The 14,202-nt window shown below is 40.6% G+C and overlaps 3 protein-coding genes and 1 long non-coding RNA gene across 6 annotated transcripts in view; 2 read left to right on the top strand and 2 right to left on the bottom strand.

Moving 5' to 3' along the window:
* Nucleotides 1-5,928, top strand: part of reep3b (receptor accessory protein 3b) — a 20,870-nt gene extending 14,942 nt beyond the window's left edge. For both annotated transcript variants that reach the window (XM_019892628.1, XM_019892629.1), the window contains 3 exons: nt 2,356-2,521; nt 3,701-3,834; nt 3,943-5,928. In XM_019892628.1, the coding sequence (XP_019748187.1) occupies nt 2,356-2,521; nt 3,701-3,834; nt 3,943-4,014 (372 nt within the window). In that variant the 3' untranslated portion in view covers nt 4,015-5,928. The remainder of the gene's footprint in view (nt 1-2,355; nt 2,522-3,700; nt 3,835-3,942) is intronic.
* A 1,583-nt stretch (nt 5,929-7,511) lies between these two features.
* Nucleotides 7,512-12,590, bottom strand: nrbf2b (nuclear receptor binding factor 2b). Its single transcript, XM_019892634.1, has 4 exons — nt 12,380-12,590; nt 10,416-10,500; nt 9,965-10,005; nt 7,512-8,619 (listed from the first exon to the last, which is right to left on the bottom strand). The coding sequence occupies exons 1-4, from the start codon at nt 12,569-12,571 to the stop codon at nt 7,933-7,935; spliced, it is 1,005 nt and encodes a 334-aa protein (XP_019748193.1). The 5' UTR covers nt 12,572-12,590; the 3' UTR covers nt 7,512-7,932.
* Nucleotides 9,223-9,958, bottom strand: LOC109529310 (uncharacterized). Its single transcript, XR_002170817.1, has 2 exons — nt 9,654-9,958; nt 9,223-9,453 (listed from the first exon to the last, which is right to left on the bottom strand). It is a non-coding gene; the product is annotated as an uncharacterized LOC109529310 (long non-coding RNA).
* Nucleotides 12,591-12,807: 217 nt separating the features above from the next.
* Nucleotides 12,808-14,202, top strand: part of LOC109529308 (NHL repeat-containing protein 3) — a 5,543-nt gene continuing 4,148 nt past the window's right edge. For both annotated transcript variants that reach the window (XR_002170816.1, XM_019892633.1), the window contains exons 1-2: nt 12,808-13,254; nt 13,328-13,527. Coding sequence is in view for 1 of the 2 variants with exons in the window: in XM_019892633.1 (XP_019748192.1) it covers nt 13,002-13,254; nt 13,328-13,527 (453 nt within the window). In the remaining variant the exon portion in view is untranslated. The remainder of the gene's footprint in view (nt 13,255-13,327; nt 13,528-14,202) is intronic.

A 14,202-nucleotide genomic window follows, 5' to 3' on the forward strand; every position in this document is an offset into this window, starting at 1 on the left:
GTTGTTTTTTTGTTTTTTTTTTTTTTTTTTTCCTTCACTGCTTACAACCTGCAATATCAGAATTGGCTTCCTGTATTTTTATTTATTTTTTTACTGTGTAATTCTGCATGCTGTTTGTTTTTGTTTTTTGTTTTTATTGTAACAGCACACACACACACACACACACACACACACACACACACACACACACACACACACACACACACACACTCTCTCACACACACACACACCTCTGCCCCGGCTCAGGTACCGGCCAGTGGACTAAATTTAATCTTTTTTTTTTTTTTTGTTTCTTTCCTCGATTTTCTAATTGGGCCAATTTGACCCACGACATAACAACTTTGACCTCTTGACCTCTTGTTCCCCTATAAAACAATATTAAAATAACAACGACAGTAATGATAAAAAGAACACTGTATATACATATATCTTGCAAAAGTTTGAACTTTGAGCGAGTTTAAATGAGAGAAATGTGAGAAAATGTTTATGGTGTGGTTGACAGCGTTAAAACAGAGTATGATTTTAAAAAAAAAAAGATTCGACCTCTCGCGGCTTATTTTTGGAACGTAACTCCCCGCAACAACAACAGTAATGATAAAAAGAACACTGTATACATATATCTTGCAAAGGTTTGAACTTTGAGCGAGTTTAAATGAGAGAAATGTGAGAAAATGTTTATGGTGTGGTTGACAGCGTTAAAACAGAGTATGATTTTTTTAAAAAAAGATTCTACCTCTCGCGGCTTATTTTTGGAACGTAACTCCCCGCAATAAGCAAGTGGTCACAATACTTTATTTTTCCTAAGTAATGTTCTCTTTTCATTTGAATACGGTATCATTTCATTTTTGCAGCCCAGGATCTCCCAACGTGTTTCTGTATCTGTACTCTCTCTGCTTACTCTGCTTGCTGAATGGCGTTGGAAACTGCTTTTCGAGTATGGCAAGTTCTTGCATGGGTCTGCCCAAATCTGCTGTGTACAGTATCTCCCGAAAGCGAGTACACCCCTCACATTTTTGTAAATCTATTATTATTTCTAGCGATGCCCCAATCATTTTTCTTTTTTTTTTAATCTGGTTGTAAATCAGCAGTGGAATAAATCAAGCACAGAACTAAAATTGACTTAGAATTTATTGACTTTAGAAAATTTAAAAATGCAATATTTTTGGGCCGAATCCCATCAGCTGAAAATCACGTGATCGGCTCTGATTTCCGGACCTTTTTTACTTCAGCGTATGGTCACTTTTGTTGTCAGTGAATGGCCGAGTTATTTTGAGAGGGCAGTTAAACAAGGCGTTTTTATCATTTATTTCATTGCAAAAGGTGATTTCTACAGTTTTGTCCCGAGATAATTACAAAAATATGCAGTGTACTCATTTTGGTGAGCGACTGAAGCTAACCCGCTGGTGACTGATTTCTTCTCGTTTCTCGATACTGACCTCCTTCTTTCCTTAGGGCTTTTGTGCTTCACCAGGCTCTTCTGGGAGGTAAAAAAATAATAATAAATCCTAGCTGCATGGATCAAACCTTACCGCCATTTCACACCAGCATTGTTTTCATCTCCTTATGTCAATATTACTTATTGACTGCTCACAATTATCTGTATGCAGAGTCCATCGATCGAATGAATGCCCTCAACGCGGGTGTCATTGCATAAAACACAACTCAGTTTCTGGTTCATGTTTTAATTGACTTACTCTCAACTTTGCCACATTGTTGCGATTGAGAATTGTTTTCGTTTATAATTCAGATACGCTGAAATAAATAATGCTTTGGATTGACTTAATTCAAACACCTATACCGGTCACACGATTAAAAATGTGGTCATTCCATACAATTTTCCCATGTTTTCCTCAGAAATAATGAACACATTTTAATCATGCACCCAAAAATCAAGTCCTTTTTTTTTCAGCGTACAACTCGACCATCAAACAGTTTGAGCCGCTTTTTTGTTTTAAATCTTTCAACCTCGGTTGTATTTTCCAAAAATTATATTGAATTAATAATTAATCATCAAAATCGAATTTACCAATGCCAAGTGAATTTGGAATTTATGACCAGAAAGCGGAACTGTCAAAATTCACACCATGGGAATCACATGAAGAAGACACGGGCTAAAGCTTGGTTTTAAAATGTATAAAGACGATACAGAAAACATCGGAACCAAATCAAATTTGCATGCATGCCGTTTATGAAACGTCGAGCGACAGCCGTAGCGTCGGTTGCGTTAAGGCCACAGAAACGCACTAACTTTATCATTTTGGAGCATTTTTGTTGTGGTTGTTGTGAAACCTGAGAGGCTGTCACAATAATAAAGGGGTGTCGGCCTGTGTTTTTTTAAATTTTTTTATGTCACAGGGTCAGGGCGCCATCACAGAAAAGCTGCGAAGCTTGAGCATGCATGACCTCACACAGATCAATCAGCAAGACGCGCGAGGAGAAAACCAGCTGTATCGCTACAGCTCCCATGGTGCCAATCCGTCCGTCAGACGAACTCAGAGTGTTGATGTACCTGATGGAGCAGGTATACAAGCGCCCACACACAATTATTTCAGTTTCACACAGTGTGTCATGACTTGACTACAAAAATTGTCATGTCCTGCACCATTTTGTCTTGTCTGTCCGTCATATTACGTCTTGTTGTAAAGACTTTGGTGACATGGATATTTGACTCTCTGTGTGGAGTTTGCATGTTCTCCCCGGGCCCGCGTGGGTTTTCTCCGGGTATTCCGGTTTCCTCCCACATTCCAAAAAACATGCATAGCAGGCTGATTGAACACTCCAAATTGTCCCGAGGTGTGAGTGTGAGCGCGGATGGTTGTTCGTCTCTGTGTGCCCTGCGATTGGCTGGCAACCGGTTCAGGGTGTCCCCTGCCTACTGCCCGAAGATGGCTGGGATAGGCTCCAGCATCCCCCGCGCCCCTCGTGAGGATAAGCGGATCGGAAAAATGAATGAATGAATGAATGTGCATGAAGCAATGATCCAATGATAGTCGGGAATTGTCGATGTAACTTCACAAAGCGCGTTTTATATTGTGTCATTCTCTTTGGAGGTAAGAAATGGTGTTGGAGAGAATTAATTGAAATAGTTTTTGAACATTTGCAATTAGAAATCTCTCACTCCAACACACACACACACACACACAAATAAGACGATGGTTTAGATCAGGGGTGTCAAACTCAATTTTTGTTTCGGGCCACATCGTAGTTCACAGTGTGAAGTCAAATAAATGCATGGTTGTCTCTGATTACGCACGCACCAAATCGATGAAAGGCTAGAAATCGGGGTACCAGTAATCATGTTAAATTAGTTTTAAAATGTTTTCAAAATGTTAACTTTGCTTTAACTCATTCACTCCCAAAAACGTTTGGCTGGTACTGAATGAGTGATTGGAAGCAAAGGAATTCTTGCAATATCTCAACATTTTTAAAAGTGAAAACCATTTGCATTGTTGGTATTTAGCAAGAAACATGACGTTTGATACACATCATTTGCTTTGGCGGGCCACATAAAATGATGTGGCGGGCCAGATCTGGCCCCCGGGCCTTGAGTTTGACACCAGTGGTTTAGCTAGTCTCCTTTCCAAGCACTCTCGACGGCAGGCATCTAGACAACTGAGGTTAAATGTGTGACATTCAAGAAGAGCATTTTGCGTATTTCGAAAACTAGGACCAAATTCATTGACGTCTTGTGCGTTCTCAGAATACTTTTACGACCAGGACGACAGGAGCGATGACGAGACCGAGCCAACTCTCTCCGAAGACGAGGCCGTGTCTCAGAAAGGACTGCGACGATCGCAGAGCGTCAAGCTGACACGGTCCCGAGTACGTAAAGATGTAAGTGGACAACAGAAAGAAAGGAAAGAAAAAAAAAAGTCCATCGTAAGATTCTATAGGTGTCACACGCACAATGCCTATTATTTGTCTGACTTCTCTTCTCGCAAGGCTCGATATGGATCGCTGAAAATTAAAGGGAAGAAGAGACCAACGCTGAGCTCCATTAATTATGGAGTGTGAAGAGACTTCTTCTGACACACACACACACACGGATACACTGCTGCGTAGTTTAAGATCGTCTGTCTGAAATCTGACTGTTGAATAGTCTTCTATACAGTATATATATATATATATTATTTTTTTTTTTTTTTTGTGGATATGAAAAGTTGTCACAACCTTATTCAAATGGCAGGTTTTGGATATTGACCCTTTCATGCACCCCGAAACCTGATAACATGATCAGCTGTCCACTGAAGTGACGACTGTCCTTGAAAGGGTTAAAAAAAATTAGACCATGATAAACTTTTTCCATCATAAACGTGGCCTGTTGAAAAAAGAAAAAATTCGAGGGGGAGTAAAAAGAAACATCTGAGGTAATGTGGGAGCCCAAATGTGCACAAACCGGAGATGTGGCTGTGTACAGAATAAACAAATCACATTGTATCTCAGGTTTGAATTGGCGTCCTGCCACTATTGTCTTTAATTTTTACTTTCCCTCTGGAAAATGTTTTTTTTTCTTCAATTGAGTAGTACAGGGAAAACTGAGATATGATTTATCTCCTGTCATTTTTGTTGACATCACACAAACCTGGCATTTGAACAGTCGTGCGTAGACTTTTGACATCCACTCTCTATACGTGTGTGTATTTTAGTTCCATCTGTCTGACTTGAGTTTATTTCATATTAGGAGTTTTTTTTTTCCACAAATGATCGCTTTACAGACTCACCAGGAACATTTTATCCCTGCCAAAGTTCCACAAATCCCCTTTTCCCCCCTCATCTTAAATTGACCAAGTCCACATTTTTTAATAATTTGTTGTTCAGCAGACGACACCAACGCTAACTTAACCGCACATTTTTTTTTACTTAAAGTGGCCTTTTATTGTGGTCCAACTGAGGCACTCCTGTGCAATAATCTTCGACTTTTCACAGCTCATGAAAAAATGGGAGCAAAAAGTAAAGCGTTGCATTCATATTTTAAATAATTGACCTTTTAATGGGGTATGTATGAAATTGTTCTTGTCCTTTATATTTGTCTTTGTAACATTTGGATTAGAAGGGCTTTTATATTATTCATAGTTGTTTTTGGATACGCAGCTCATCCCAAAGCTTTTTTTTTTTTTTTTTTTAAACTGCTGTTTTGTTGCTTGTCATCTCAATTTTTAACGTAGTGTAGTTGCAAGTACAACACAGCACAAAAAAAAAAAAAAACATGTTTTAGCCTTGATAACATCAATGTATTCACACACTATTTAAACTAACAGCCTGGTGACATCGAAAGTGAGCCACGCTCGTCTCCGTGCTGACTCAATGGAAATGGCTAAGCTGGTAGAATTTCATTTCATTTCCAAAATGGAGGCGGCGTGTCGAAGGTTGATGACAGTGCTTCTTTTTATTGCGCTCAGTGCTTAAGATTGATCATGATTATTATCTCAATGCTGTAGATTGAATTTTCTTGATCGGTCGAGCACAAAGAACATGTTCATTATGACTTTTTAGTGTATTTAGAAATACAATTGGTCTCGAGCATCATCAGACAAATTCTACTTTCGCAAAAATTTGTGAATACATGCTTGGAGACGAAAAAAAAAAAACGACCATCAAGAGGCTTGCTTACCTATGATGTACACATGTTAGGGAGACTGTTGACAGCACTTTGGCAAAGCTGCCCATGCAGAGATGTTGGTTGACCCGCATGGACGGCCGTGATTTACAGCACGCTAATAGTCTGTTACAGCTTTTGGCCTTTGATGGGCTTGTCAAACGGGCCAAATCGTGTCATGTCATCGTGTCCACGCAAATGCACACAACCGACTAATTATATACCAAAGCTTTGTGTACTTAAGAGTAACGCGGCTCAGGTTTTTGGGGAACTGTTTTATGGATTACTGGATCGTAATGTAATAAAATGATGCCAGTTTTCTGTGGGCGGCATTTGTGTCACTGTGTCATTATGGGGGTGGGGGCGACTTTCTTTCCATGTGTATCTTGAAGGGCCAAAACGTCACCTGTGTGAAGCCATTGGATGACAGTCATTAATGCATGCATGGTGAGTACAAATGTGAAATTGCAGCAAAAAAAAAAAATCCTTTTGAAAATAAATATGATCTGATTAATAATTCACAAAAATAGACAGCCTACTTAACCTTCCTCATAACCTTGGGGTCAATTTGACCCCATTCAATGTTTATTAAAAAAAAAAAAAAAAAAAACTGCCACTGCCAGTCCCAATATTCACATAACTACTTGGGAAAGGTGAATGACACAAATATGGGTTAAAGATATAAAAATAAGTAAACATGTTTATGGAGAGGGCGGAGTGGTGAGAGGAGGTTCCCAACATGAATCAATATGGTTCATTCTGTCACAGTCATGAATGCACACACCAAATTTAAACCATTTGGATAAAAGATTTTCAAGACCCGAACTCTAAAACTGACCTGATGGTGGTGCTACAGGCCATTGAATCACCTAAACCAATAGTTTTCATCCTCTTGTGGCTATTAATGTCAGAAATGTTCAGATTTGCAAGAAAAGTTTTTGAGATTCATTCATTCTAATTTAAATGTTTGACCTGATGGTGGCGCTATAAGACAGGTCAACTCACTGATGATTTTTTACTATCCAGGGGATATTTATGTATTCAGCAAATAAAAGTGCCTGACACAAAAACTGGGTCAACAAATTCACGTACATCATTTTTTCACTCCATTTTTAGCACAACTAAGACACACACATTTAATTTTTTTTAAGGAAAAACGGACCCATTTATAATTTACCAATGGGTCGCGTTAACTTTCCATTTTTAGCACAACTAAGACACACATTTAAATTTTTTTAAGGAAAAACGCGACCCATTTATAATTTACCAATGGGTCGCGTTAACTTTAACCATAAAAATGGCACAATGGAAAGATATTTAATATTTAATCATGGTTTTTATTTGCTTCGATACCAGTCAGCAAAATGTTGACGTGATAAAATGACTCACCAAGTCATCCAAAGTTGGGCACCGGTGATCGATCCCTTTTCTATTGGTGGATCTCCAAAAATGCATTCAATCAAATGCATAGTTATCAGATGAATTTACATTTATTTGAATTTGTTTCATACAGGAAAAAAAAAAAAAAAACACATGCTCTCCCTCGTTAGTGTGTTAGCCAGACCACTGTCCTGATTGGCCGACGACACACGTCAGGTATTTTCAAATTTAAAATGTGCTATATTTTCTTTCATGGATTTCAATGACGTTCACAAGTCTCGGGAAGGAGTCGGAAAACCTCGATGCTTTCATGAGTTTACAGTCAGTCTCAGAATTGAATGAATCACGCCTCTTTTGCTGTTTGCGCACTCAATTCATTCGCTCATGGGCGTGTCAGAGGTCTGGACGGAAAAATGCAGGTAAATGATAAGTGTGCCAGCCCAGGTGCGTTTAAGAAAGGCTTACAAGCAGATAGGAGAATATAGCCCCCGACTGTCCTTCCCTCAGGATTCGGAGCAATAAAATCAAGATGAAGGCATAATTGATCAAGTTTAATGCCATTAATTCACATCATCTCCTCACAGAAATAACCCTCAAAAAAGAATTTTGGATTTTGAAGGCCCCTTTGACCTCATCACCTTGTAATCACACAAAGTACAGAAATACTAGTCTTCGCTAGTGTCCCGTGAGAGGATTTTCTCAATCTTTCCAATTAAGCTTCAAAATAAACATAATCCTTGAGTTTTTATAAGTGGTGCGTGACCACTCGAATATTTTTCAATCTTTTCATCATCTTTTGTCCGATGATACCTGTTGAAGGTATGCGAGACCTGGAGAACATCACGGATACTTTTCTGTGTCCAAAACCATACATTTTGGCATCTAAACCAAAAAGATAGAAACTGGTTTGAACCCTGAAGTCTGTGTGTGTGTCATTTTAAAAAAAAAAGTGTTTATCACAGTTTGTCTTTGTCCAGCAGCTCCTGTAGTTCATTTTGGATGTCCTCTGGCAGCTCCAGAGGAGGCAGGTCATCCAAACACAAATCTTCCTGAGCAGGCATCTCCAACGGGGGCAGCTGAGGGATCGCTATCTCCTTCCCTTTCCCTGTGCTTTTCCTCTCCTGGTTTCCCCCCGTCGCCATGACGCCCCCAGCCTGAGGGAGCACCCAGAGCTCAGAGCGCTCCACGACATCCGCGGCCTCAGCCCGCAGTCGGGTGTTTTCCGATTGGAGCCTCTCATTCTCGGTGGTGAGCCGCTGGTTCTCATCCATCAGATGGTTCACGAGGCGCCTCAAGTCTTCGATGGTGGTCTGTTGTTCTTCCAGGCGAGTTTTATCATCTTTGGTGGTCTTAGAGCCGGGACAGGGTGTCAAAGCTTGGAGGTTTCCGACCTGTCGGGTTTGAAGCTGGTAGAGTAGAGTGTCGTACTCTCTCTCGACGCCTCCTCCGCATGCTACAGCTACGGGTGTGGTGGGGTTTGGGGGCTGAGTCTGACCTGCTGACTGGGATGGTGTGACGAGGGCGGAGCCTAAGCCAGATCTGGCTTTTGTGGCCTCCCGACGGGCTTCCTTCTTCCAGCGCTCCTGGATAAGACGCTGCTGTTTAATATGCCTGTCCCTCTGCAACTCCATGGACACGCGTGCCTGAAAACACGCAAGGTCAACGGTACACTGAATTATAGCTGACGTAAGGTGACACAATTTAAGTACGTTTAACTCATTCAGTACCAGCCAATTCTGGACCAAGTCTGAAAAGACGTTTCAAAACGTCTTTGGGAGTGAATGAGTTAATGCAAAGTTCACGTAAAAAGAAAAACAGCTTTTGCAAAGGTACAAGTCGCGACAGTGGAAAAAGTAGGTGAACCCTTTGGAATTTATGAAATGTCTGCATAAGAATAGAACATTCACAAGACATGGAGGAAAAAAGTTAGCCACCCCCGAGATTTAATAACCGCTCGAGCCTCCTTTTGTAAACAAGAACCACAACCAAACCAGATGTGACACGACAATCAGGATGAACTTTGGACCGTTTCTCTTTTCAAAACTGTTGCAGTTCAGCAAAATTCCTGGGATGTCTGGTGTGCATAGCTCTCTTGAAGTCATGCCACAGCATCTGAAATCGAGTTTGGAGGCCACAACACGCATTTTCTTCTTTCAATACTCATCCTCCCTTGAGCTTCAACTGTTGGACGTGGCCTCAAGTTCATCTGCAAAATATTTTGATGTACTTGGGAATTCATTTTTTTAAATGATAACACTCGGCTATGCCGTCCAGGCCCTGAGTTAGCAAAGCTCACCTATACCACGATGCTTCTTCTACGATCCTGCAGAGCTGGGAAAAAGTTTTAATGTTGGTGTGCTGCTGTGCCATTTTTCCTCCACTCATGGTTTTGTGTGTTCTTCCCACATAATTCAATTTTGGTTCTGTCCAGCCACAGAATTTTGCCAGTTGTGCTAATGGAACTTCAAGCATGCTTCCTCCTTAGTGTTCTCCCATGTTGGCATGTACTCTAAGTTTCTTTATTTTTTTCTTTTGTTTTGGTGGCAGCTCCTCCGTATTCCATCCCCTCATTGATTTCATTCAGCAAGGCATTAAAGTAAGAACAAAATATGTACACTTGCTGTACATGTTGTGTGTATGTGTCATAGCGCTAATATAGCAGATTTTCGCTGAAGACTGACAGAGCAGAAAAACCTCCCGGCTCCTCAAAATTAAACATTCCTTTCTACCCACCGTTTCACCAATATGCAAAAATTGTCCGAAAAGAAGCCTTAAAAAAAAACAAAGTCGCACACCCCTCTCAAGGGTTCGAGACCCATGTTCTATTAGGTCGAAAAATCCGACCACCCTCTTTAAGACAAAGACTCAGATGATGCTGATCTCAGAGTAATTCAAAATATACCGCAACTGTCATTTTTATTTGACCTGACAAATTGTGCAAACTAATCACTGGAATTGACCAAAAACCGCAGACCGGAAAAGGCTCACCTGTATACAGTCTGTTGTCTTCATTGCTTCTGTCAGAAGTTCTGTAAAAGAGACCATATTCCGATCATACATTCATTAATGGGTGTATTAAGACGGTCATGATTTTACAATATATCATTGATGCAATAAATCAGGGGTCCCCAACCGCCGGGCTGTGGACCGGTTCATTTGTTGCCGGGCCACACAGAAAGAATAAATAACTTACTTCCTTCCGTTTTATTCATTTCGGAATCTGAAAGATGTTTTATTTTGAAAAATGACCAGATTCTCTGTTATGTCAGTCTATAGTATGTCACTCTTGACGCAGGTGAATGCGCACTTCTCGGTCACGTGAATAGGTTACCGCATAAAACATTGGCAGAATGACAATAAAAAAAAAAAAATAAAAAAAAAACCCTCAAAAGTTGTTTAAGTGTTGCTGATGGACATGCCCGACGTGCACGCAGCCTACCTGCTGCTTTGGCGTGGCATGAAATCGCCTCTTCATACTTTCCAGCAGCAAGCAAACGATCTGCCTTCCTGCATTGCTGATGGGCCTAAGCAAGCACCCGCAGATGAACACACACACACACACACACACACACACACACACACACACACACACACACACACACACACACACACAGTTGCACAAGTTACAATTATGGTGAGGAAAAAGTACGATTTTACAACAATCAGGCATTTAAACGGAATTGCTTAGCTTTGTAGAGCCACAATTTTTTTTTTCTTTCAAGAGTTATGCGAAGAATGGATTTCCGAATTGTATTGCGGCCAATATTTCACATTGCAAAAGTAACCAACCCTTCAATTAGATGTTTCTTGAAGGAAAAGCTGACGAATGGAGGAGCCATTATCGGTGCTTACAGCTCCAAAAGGAGTTTGGTATTGTAATTTGATGACAGTTCATCCTTGTTTGTTCTATTTAGGTGTCGTTAAACGATTGAAATACGCAATTATGGCTTATTTTGTTTTCTATTCGGAATGATGTCCTGCGAATGAAAATGACACTACACTGCACAACACAAGTCAAACCTTTGGAAACCCCTTTTCAGTTAAGACCATTTGATGTGTCCAAACCTTTCATGCACGCTGTAACCTGATCACATGACAAGCTGTCGACTGTAGTGACCGCTGTCCCTGAAAGGGTTAAATAAGTTCAAAACACTGACTGTAAACATATCTGTAAACAAGGGTTGTGAAAAGCATCGTACTAGGAGACAATGCTGAAATTGAAATATGAGATGGATTTTGTGATCATTGATGATTTATACCCCGCCCCCAAACGGGATTATTTGACGCTCAAAGAGGCATATAGGTATTTTAAGTGTTTTTTTTTTCCCCTTAAATTATTATGGGCTAATTTTTCAACCTGAAGGATCGAGTGACCTGAGAATGAATAGTTTCCTTCAACATCCATGCAAGGTGTCAGGTGATTTTTTTTGTTGCCTTTCCTGATGATGTAATAGATGTTCCAATTGGTGTTGTTCGGCCTCTGTGTTTTGTAAACATTAGTCCATGTGCTTGAATTCAGGAAGATGAGTTCACAACTTTTTAACCCTATTTATTGTTCCACAACTGACAGATACATTTTGTTTATCCACCTATTGTGTAAATCCTGTTAAAAGATTTGGCAAGTGCCTGAGGTTGATTGAAACCCTTTCAGGAGTAGAACTAAGTTTTGTTCGTATTGATTTAATTAATCTTTCTGGCCAAGTACTACGGTTTGATTTCCAAGAATTGCCTTTTGATCACTTTATCTAATTAAGGGTTAATTAATGCCAAATGAATGATATATCATGGGTATTACCGTAGGGATTGACAGACGAGGATGCAATGAAGAATTTCATAATACAATACAATACATCCTGATTACAGCTGAATAATTAAGCAATTTATATGATGTTATGGAATGAAAACCATATCTTGGCTCACCCTTTTTATTTCGTTTCAATGGAAAAACAAACGACGTTAATTGATCCTTAAAAAAAAAAATCATAAGAGTTAACTATTTTTTAATCTGTCAAAGTGATCTTGCTTATCACTGGAAATCTTATTTCATGTTTTTTTTTTCAAGGTAAATAATTTATTTGAGCATGTAACCATCCTGAATCGTTTTCTAACAAACCTAAAGACGTTCAAATAAGCAGCACACATTTCCACAAAAAAAAAAATGCAGAGAGGGACAGCAACAAACCTTTGTGCAACCACAAGTGGCCCATAAATCTATAAAACCCACCCTAAATCGAAAGCTACTCCAAAACGTATGAGATGTGTAGCATGTCAACGCTAACACAATAAAAAACAAGACAAAAGAACGGTTAGCAGCTGGTGTGCTCTGGGGGAAGCTAACGTAGTTTACCATCGCAACCTACAGTAACGTTAGCCTGTTATTGCAACATCACGACCGAAACTTACGAGATTAAGCGGACTGTCAACGACCTCCATGCAGCCAATTCTTCGATGGTTTTCACTACATGAAGGATGTGTCTGTCCCTCATTGACTGTCATTCGAACTGAGCCAGAAATCGAACCAAAATAAGTAGAGTATACGAAAATTTCTTTCGGAGCCACAGTCGCTTCCACCAGCGACACTACGTTACACGTCATAGGGTCGATAGAATACCGGAAGTAGAAATGTCTCCTTCAAAAAAATAAAATGTATTGAAATATTACGGATCGGTAGTATTTCAAGATACAAGGGGGCTCGAGCACATTATTAACCACATAGATATAATTTTTGTTATCCTACAACTGTATTCGGGGAAAAAAAAACATAAAATAGCATTTTAGTGGTCATAACGGAAATATAATGAGCCAGGCTTTTGTCTGAAGTCTGTTTGAACTTGACGAGGCTTTGTTTATGTCCTGGACTGACCAGGAAGTGAAGAGTCAACGACGTTGACGCGACTACAGTATTATTTAATTAGCCATCTGATTAACACTGTGTTCACTGGTAGATTCGGTCGATCCTTGCTTTTGTCCAGGGAGGCTTAAACAGAGGAAAAGGGATATTGCTTATGTCGTAACATAGCTGCCAATGAAAAGTAGAAGCTATACTTGTCTGATCTTGACCAGTATGGTCTCTTTATTCTTTCTCATGATGGTGCTGTATGGCGTCTTTAGCCCCCAGCAGGCTGGCATCTCCATCCTCCGACAGGACTACCAGCTGCTGGGCAGGCCATTGTACAAACTGGACTTGAACTGGCCTAAAAACCCCGAACTGTTCTCCGGGAATGTGTTTGGGGTGGCCGTCAATCAGTATGCTGGTGTTGTGTATGTGGCCCAGAGAGGTAAATCCCGATTATTAGCAATCACGTTATTCTGCAATTTTTGTCAACATGGTGTTGTGTGCTCCCGCTTTAGGTGACAATGTTCCCAAGGTGCTGGTGTTTACAACAGAAGGCGACTTCCTCATGTACTGGAATACAACTACCTTAGAGATGCCCCACGGTATATTTTTAGCAGATGCCATGTCAAACCCAACTGTCTGGATCACAGATGTGGGAAATGGTCCGTATGGCCACTGCATCAAACAGTACTCACCATCAGGAAATCTTCTGCAGGTAAGCGCTTGATCCATAATTTAACTCGGTGCTTGATGCCCATTTGATTATGACAAATGTTAAAGGGCTACTTTCGGGTATTATTTTTATTTTCTGTGTACTGTGTACAGCTTGTGATGAGTAAACGACTTCCAAAGTCTGCAGCTTCACCTACTCTCAATCACTGCAAGAATTTGATGACATTTCAAGTCTGTGAATACATACAAAAATCACAATAAGTCTGAAACCAATGTTGTTACTGTGCATATGCATGCATACCAGGGATGTGTTCCTCGAGCCGGTCCTTGGCCTCGAGGACCGGCTCGAGGATCGAAGGTCGGTCCTTGGTCCTTGGCCTTGGCCTTGAGAGTCAATTCCTTGGCCTTGGCCTCGGCCTTGGGAGTCAAGTCCTTGGTCTTGGCCTTGGCCTCGGGTTGCCGGTCCTCGGACACAATGAGGGATTAGAGCCTCGATGTCCACAGGTATAAAGTGGGACCGAGGATGGCAATAACCACGAGGGAATCAAATAAATTCCATCCAGCGAAACGCATATTGATGGATTAAGCTGGCACTTTAAAAGGGGCGGGTCTGCCACTGACAGGCGACAGTTAGCGCAACGAATAAAGAGCGGCATCACAGTTAGTTTCAATCACGGTTTGTTCCGTTCGCGATCGGCAGTTTAAATAGCGTGTAAAG

The sequence above is a fragment of the Hippocampus comes genome, unplaced genomic scaffold (genome assembly GCF_001891065.2).
Source record: "Hippocampus comes isolate QL1 unplaced genomic scaffold, H_comes_QL1_v1.1 scaffold47, whole genome shotgun sequence".
In the NCBI taxonomy this organism is placed as follows: Eukaryota; Metazoa; Chordata; class Actinopteri; order Syngnathiformes; family Syngnathidae; genus Hippocampus; species Hippocampus comes.

Excerpts from the sequence above, each read along its gene's own strand:
- nrbf2b (XM_019892634.1), bottom strand. The coding sequence starts at position 12,571 with ATGACGTGTAACGTAGTGTCGCTGGTGGAAGCGACTGTGGCTCCGAAA. Across the intron at positions 10,501-12,379 it reads TTGACAGTCCGCTTAATCTC|GCCCATCAGCAATGCAGGAA; the intron begins GTAAGTTTCGGT and ends GTGCTTGCTTAG. Across the intron at positions 10,006-10,415 it reads ATGCCACGCCAAAGCAGCAG|AACTTCTGACAGAAGCAATG; the intron begins GTAGGCTGCGTG and ends TCTCTTTTACAG.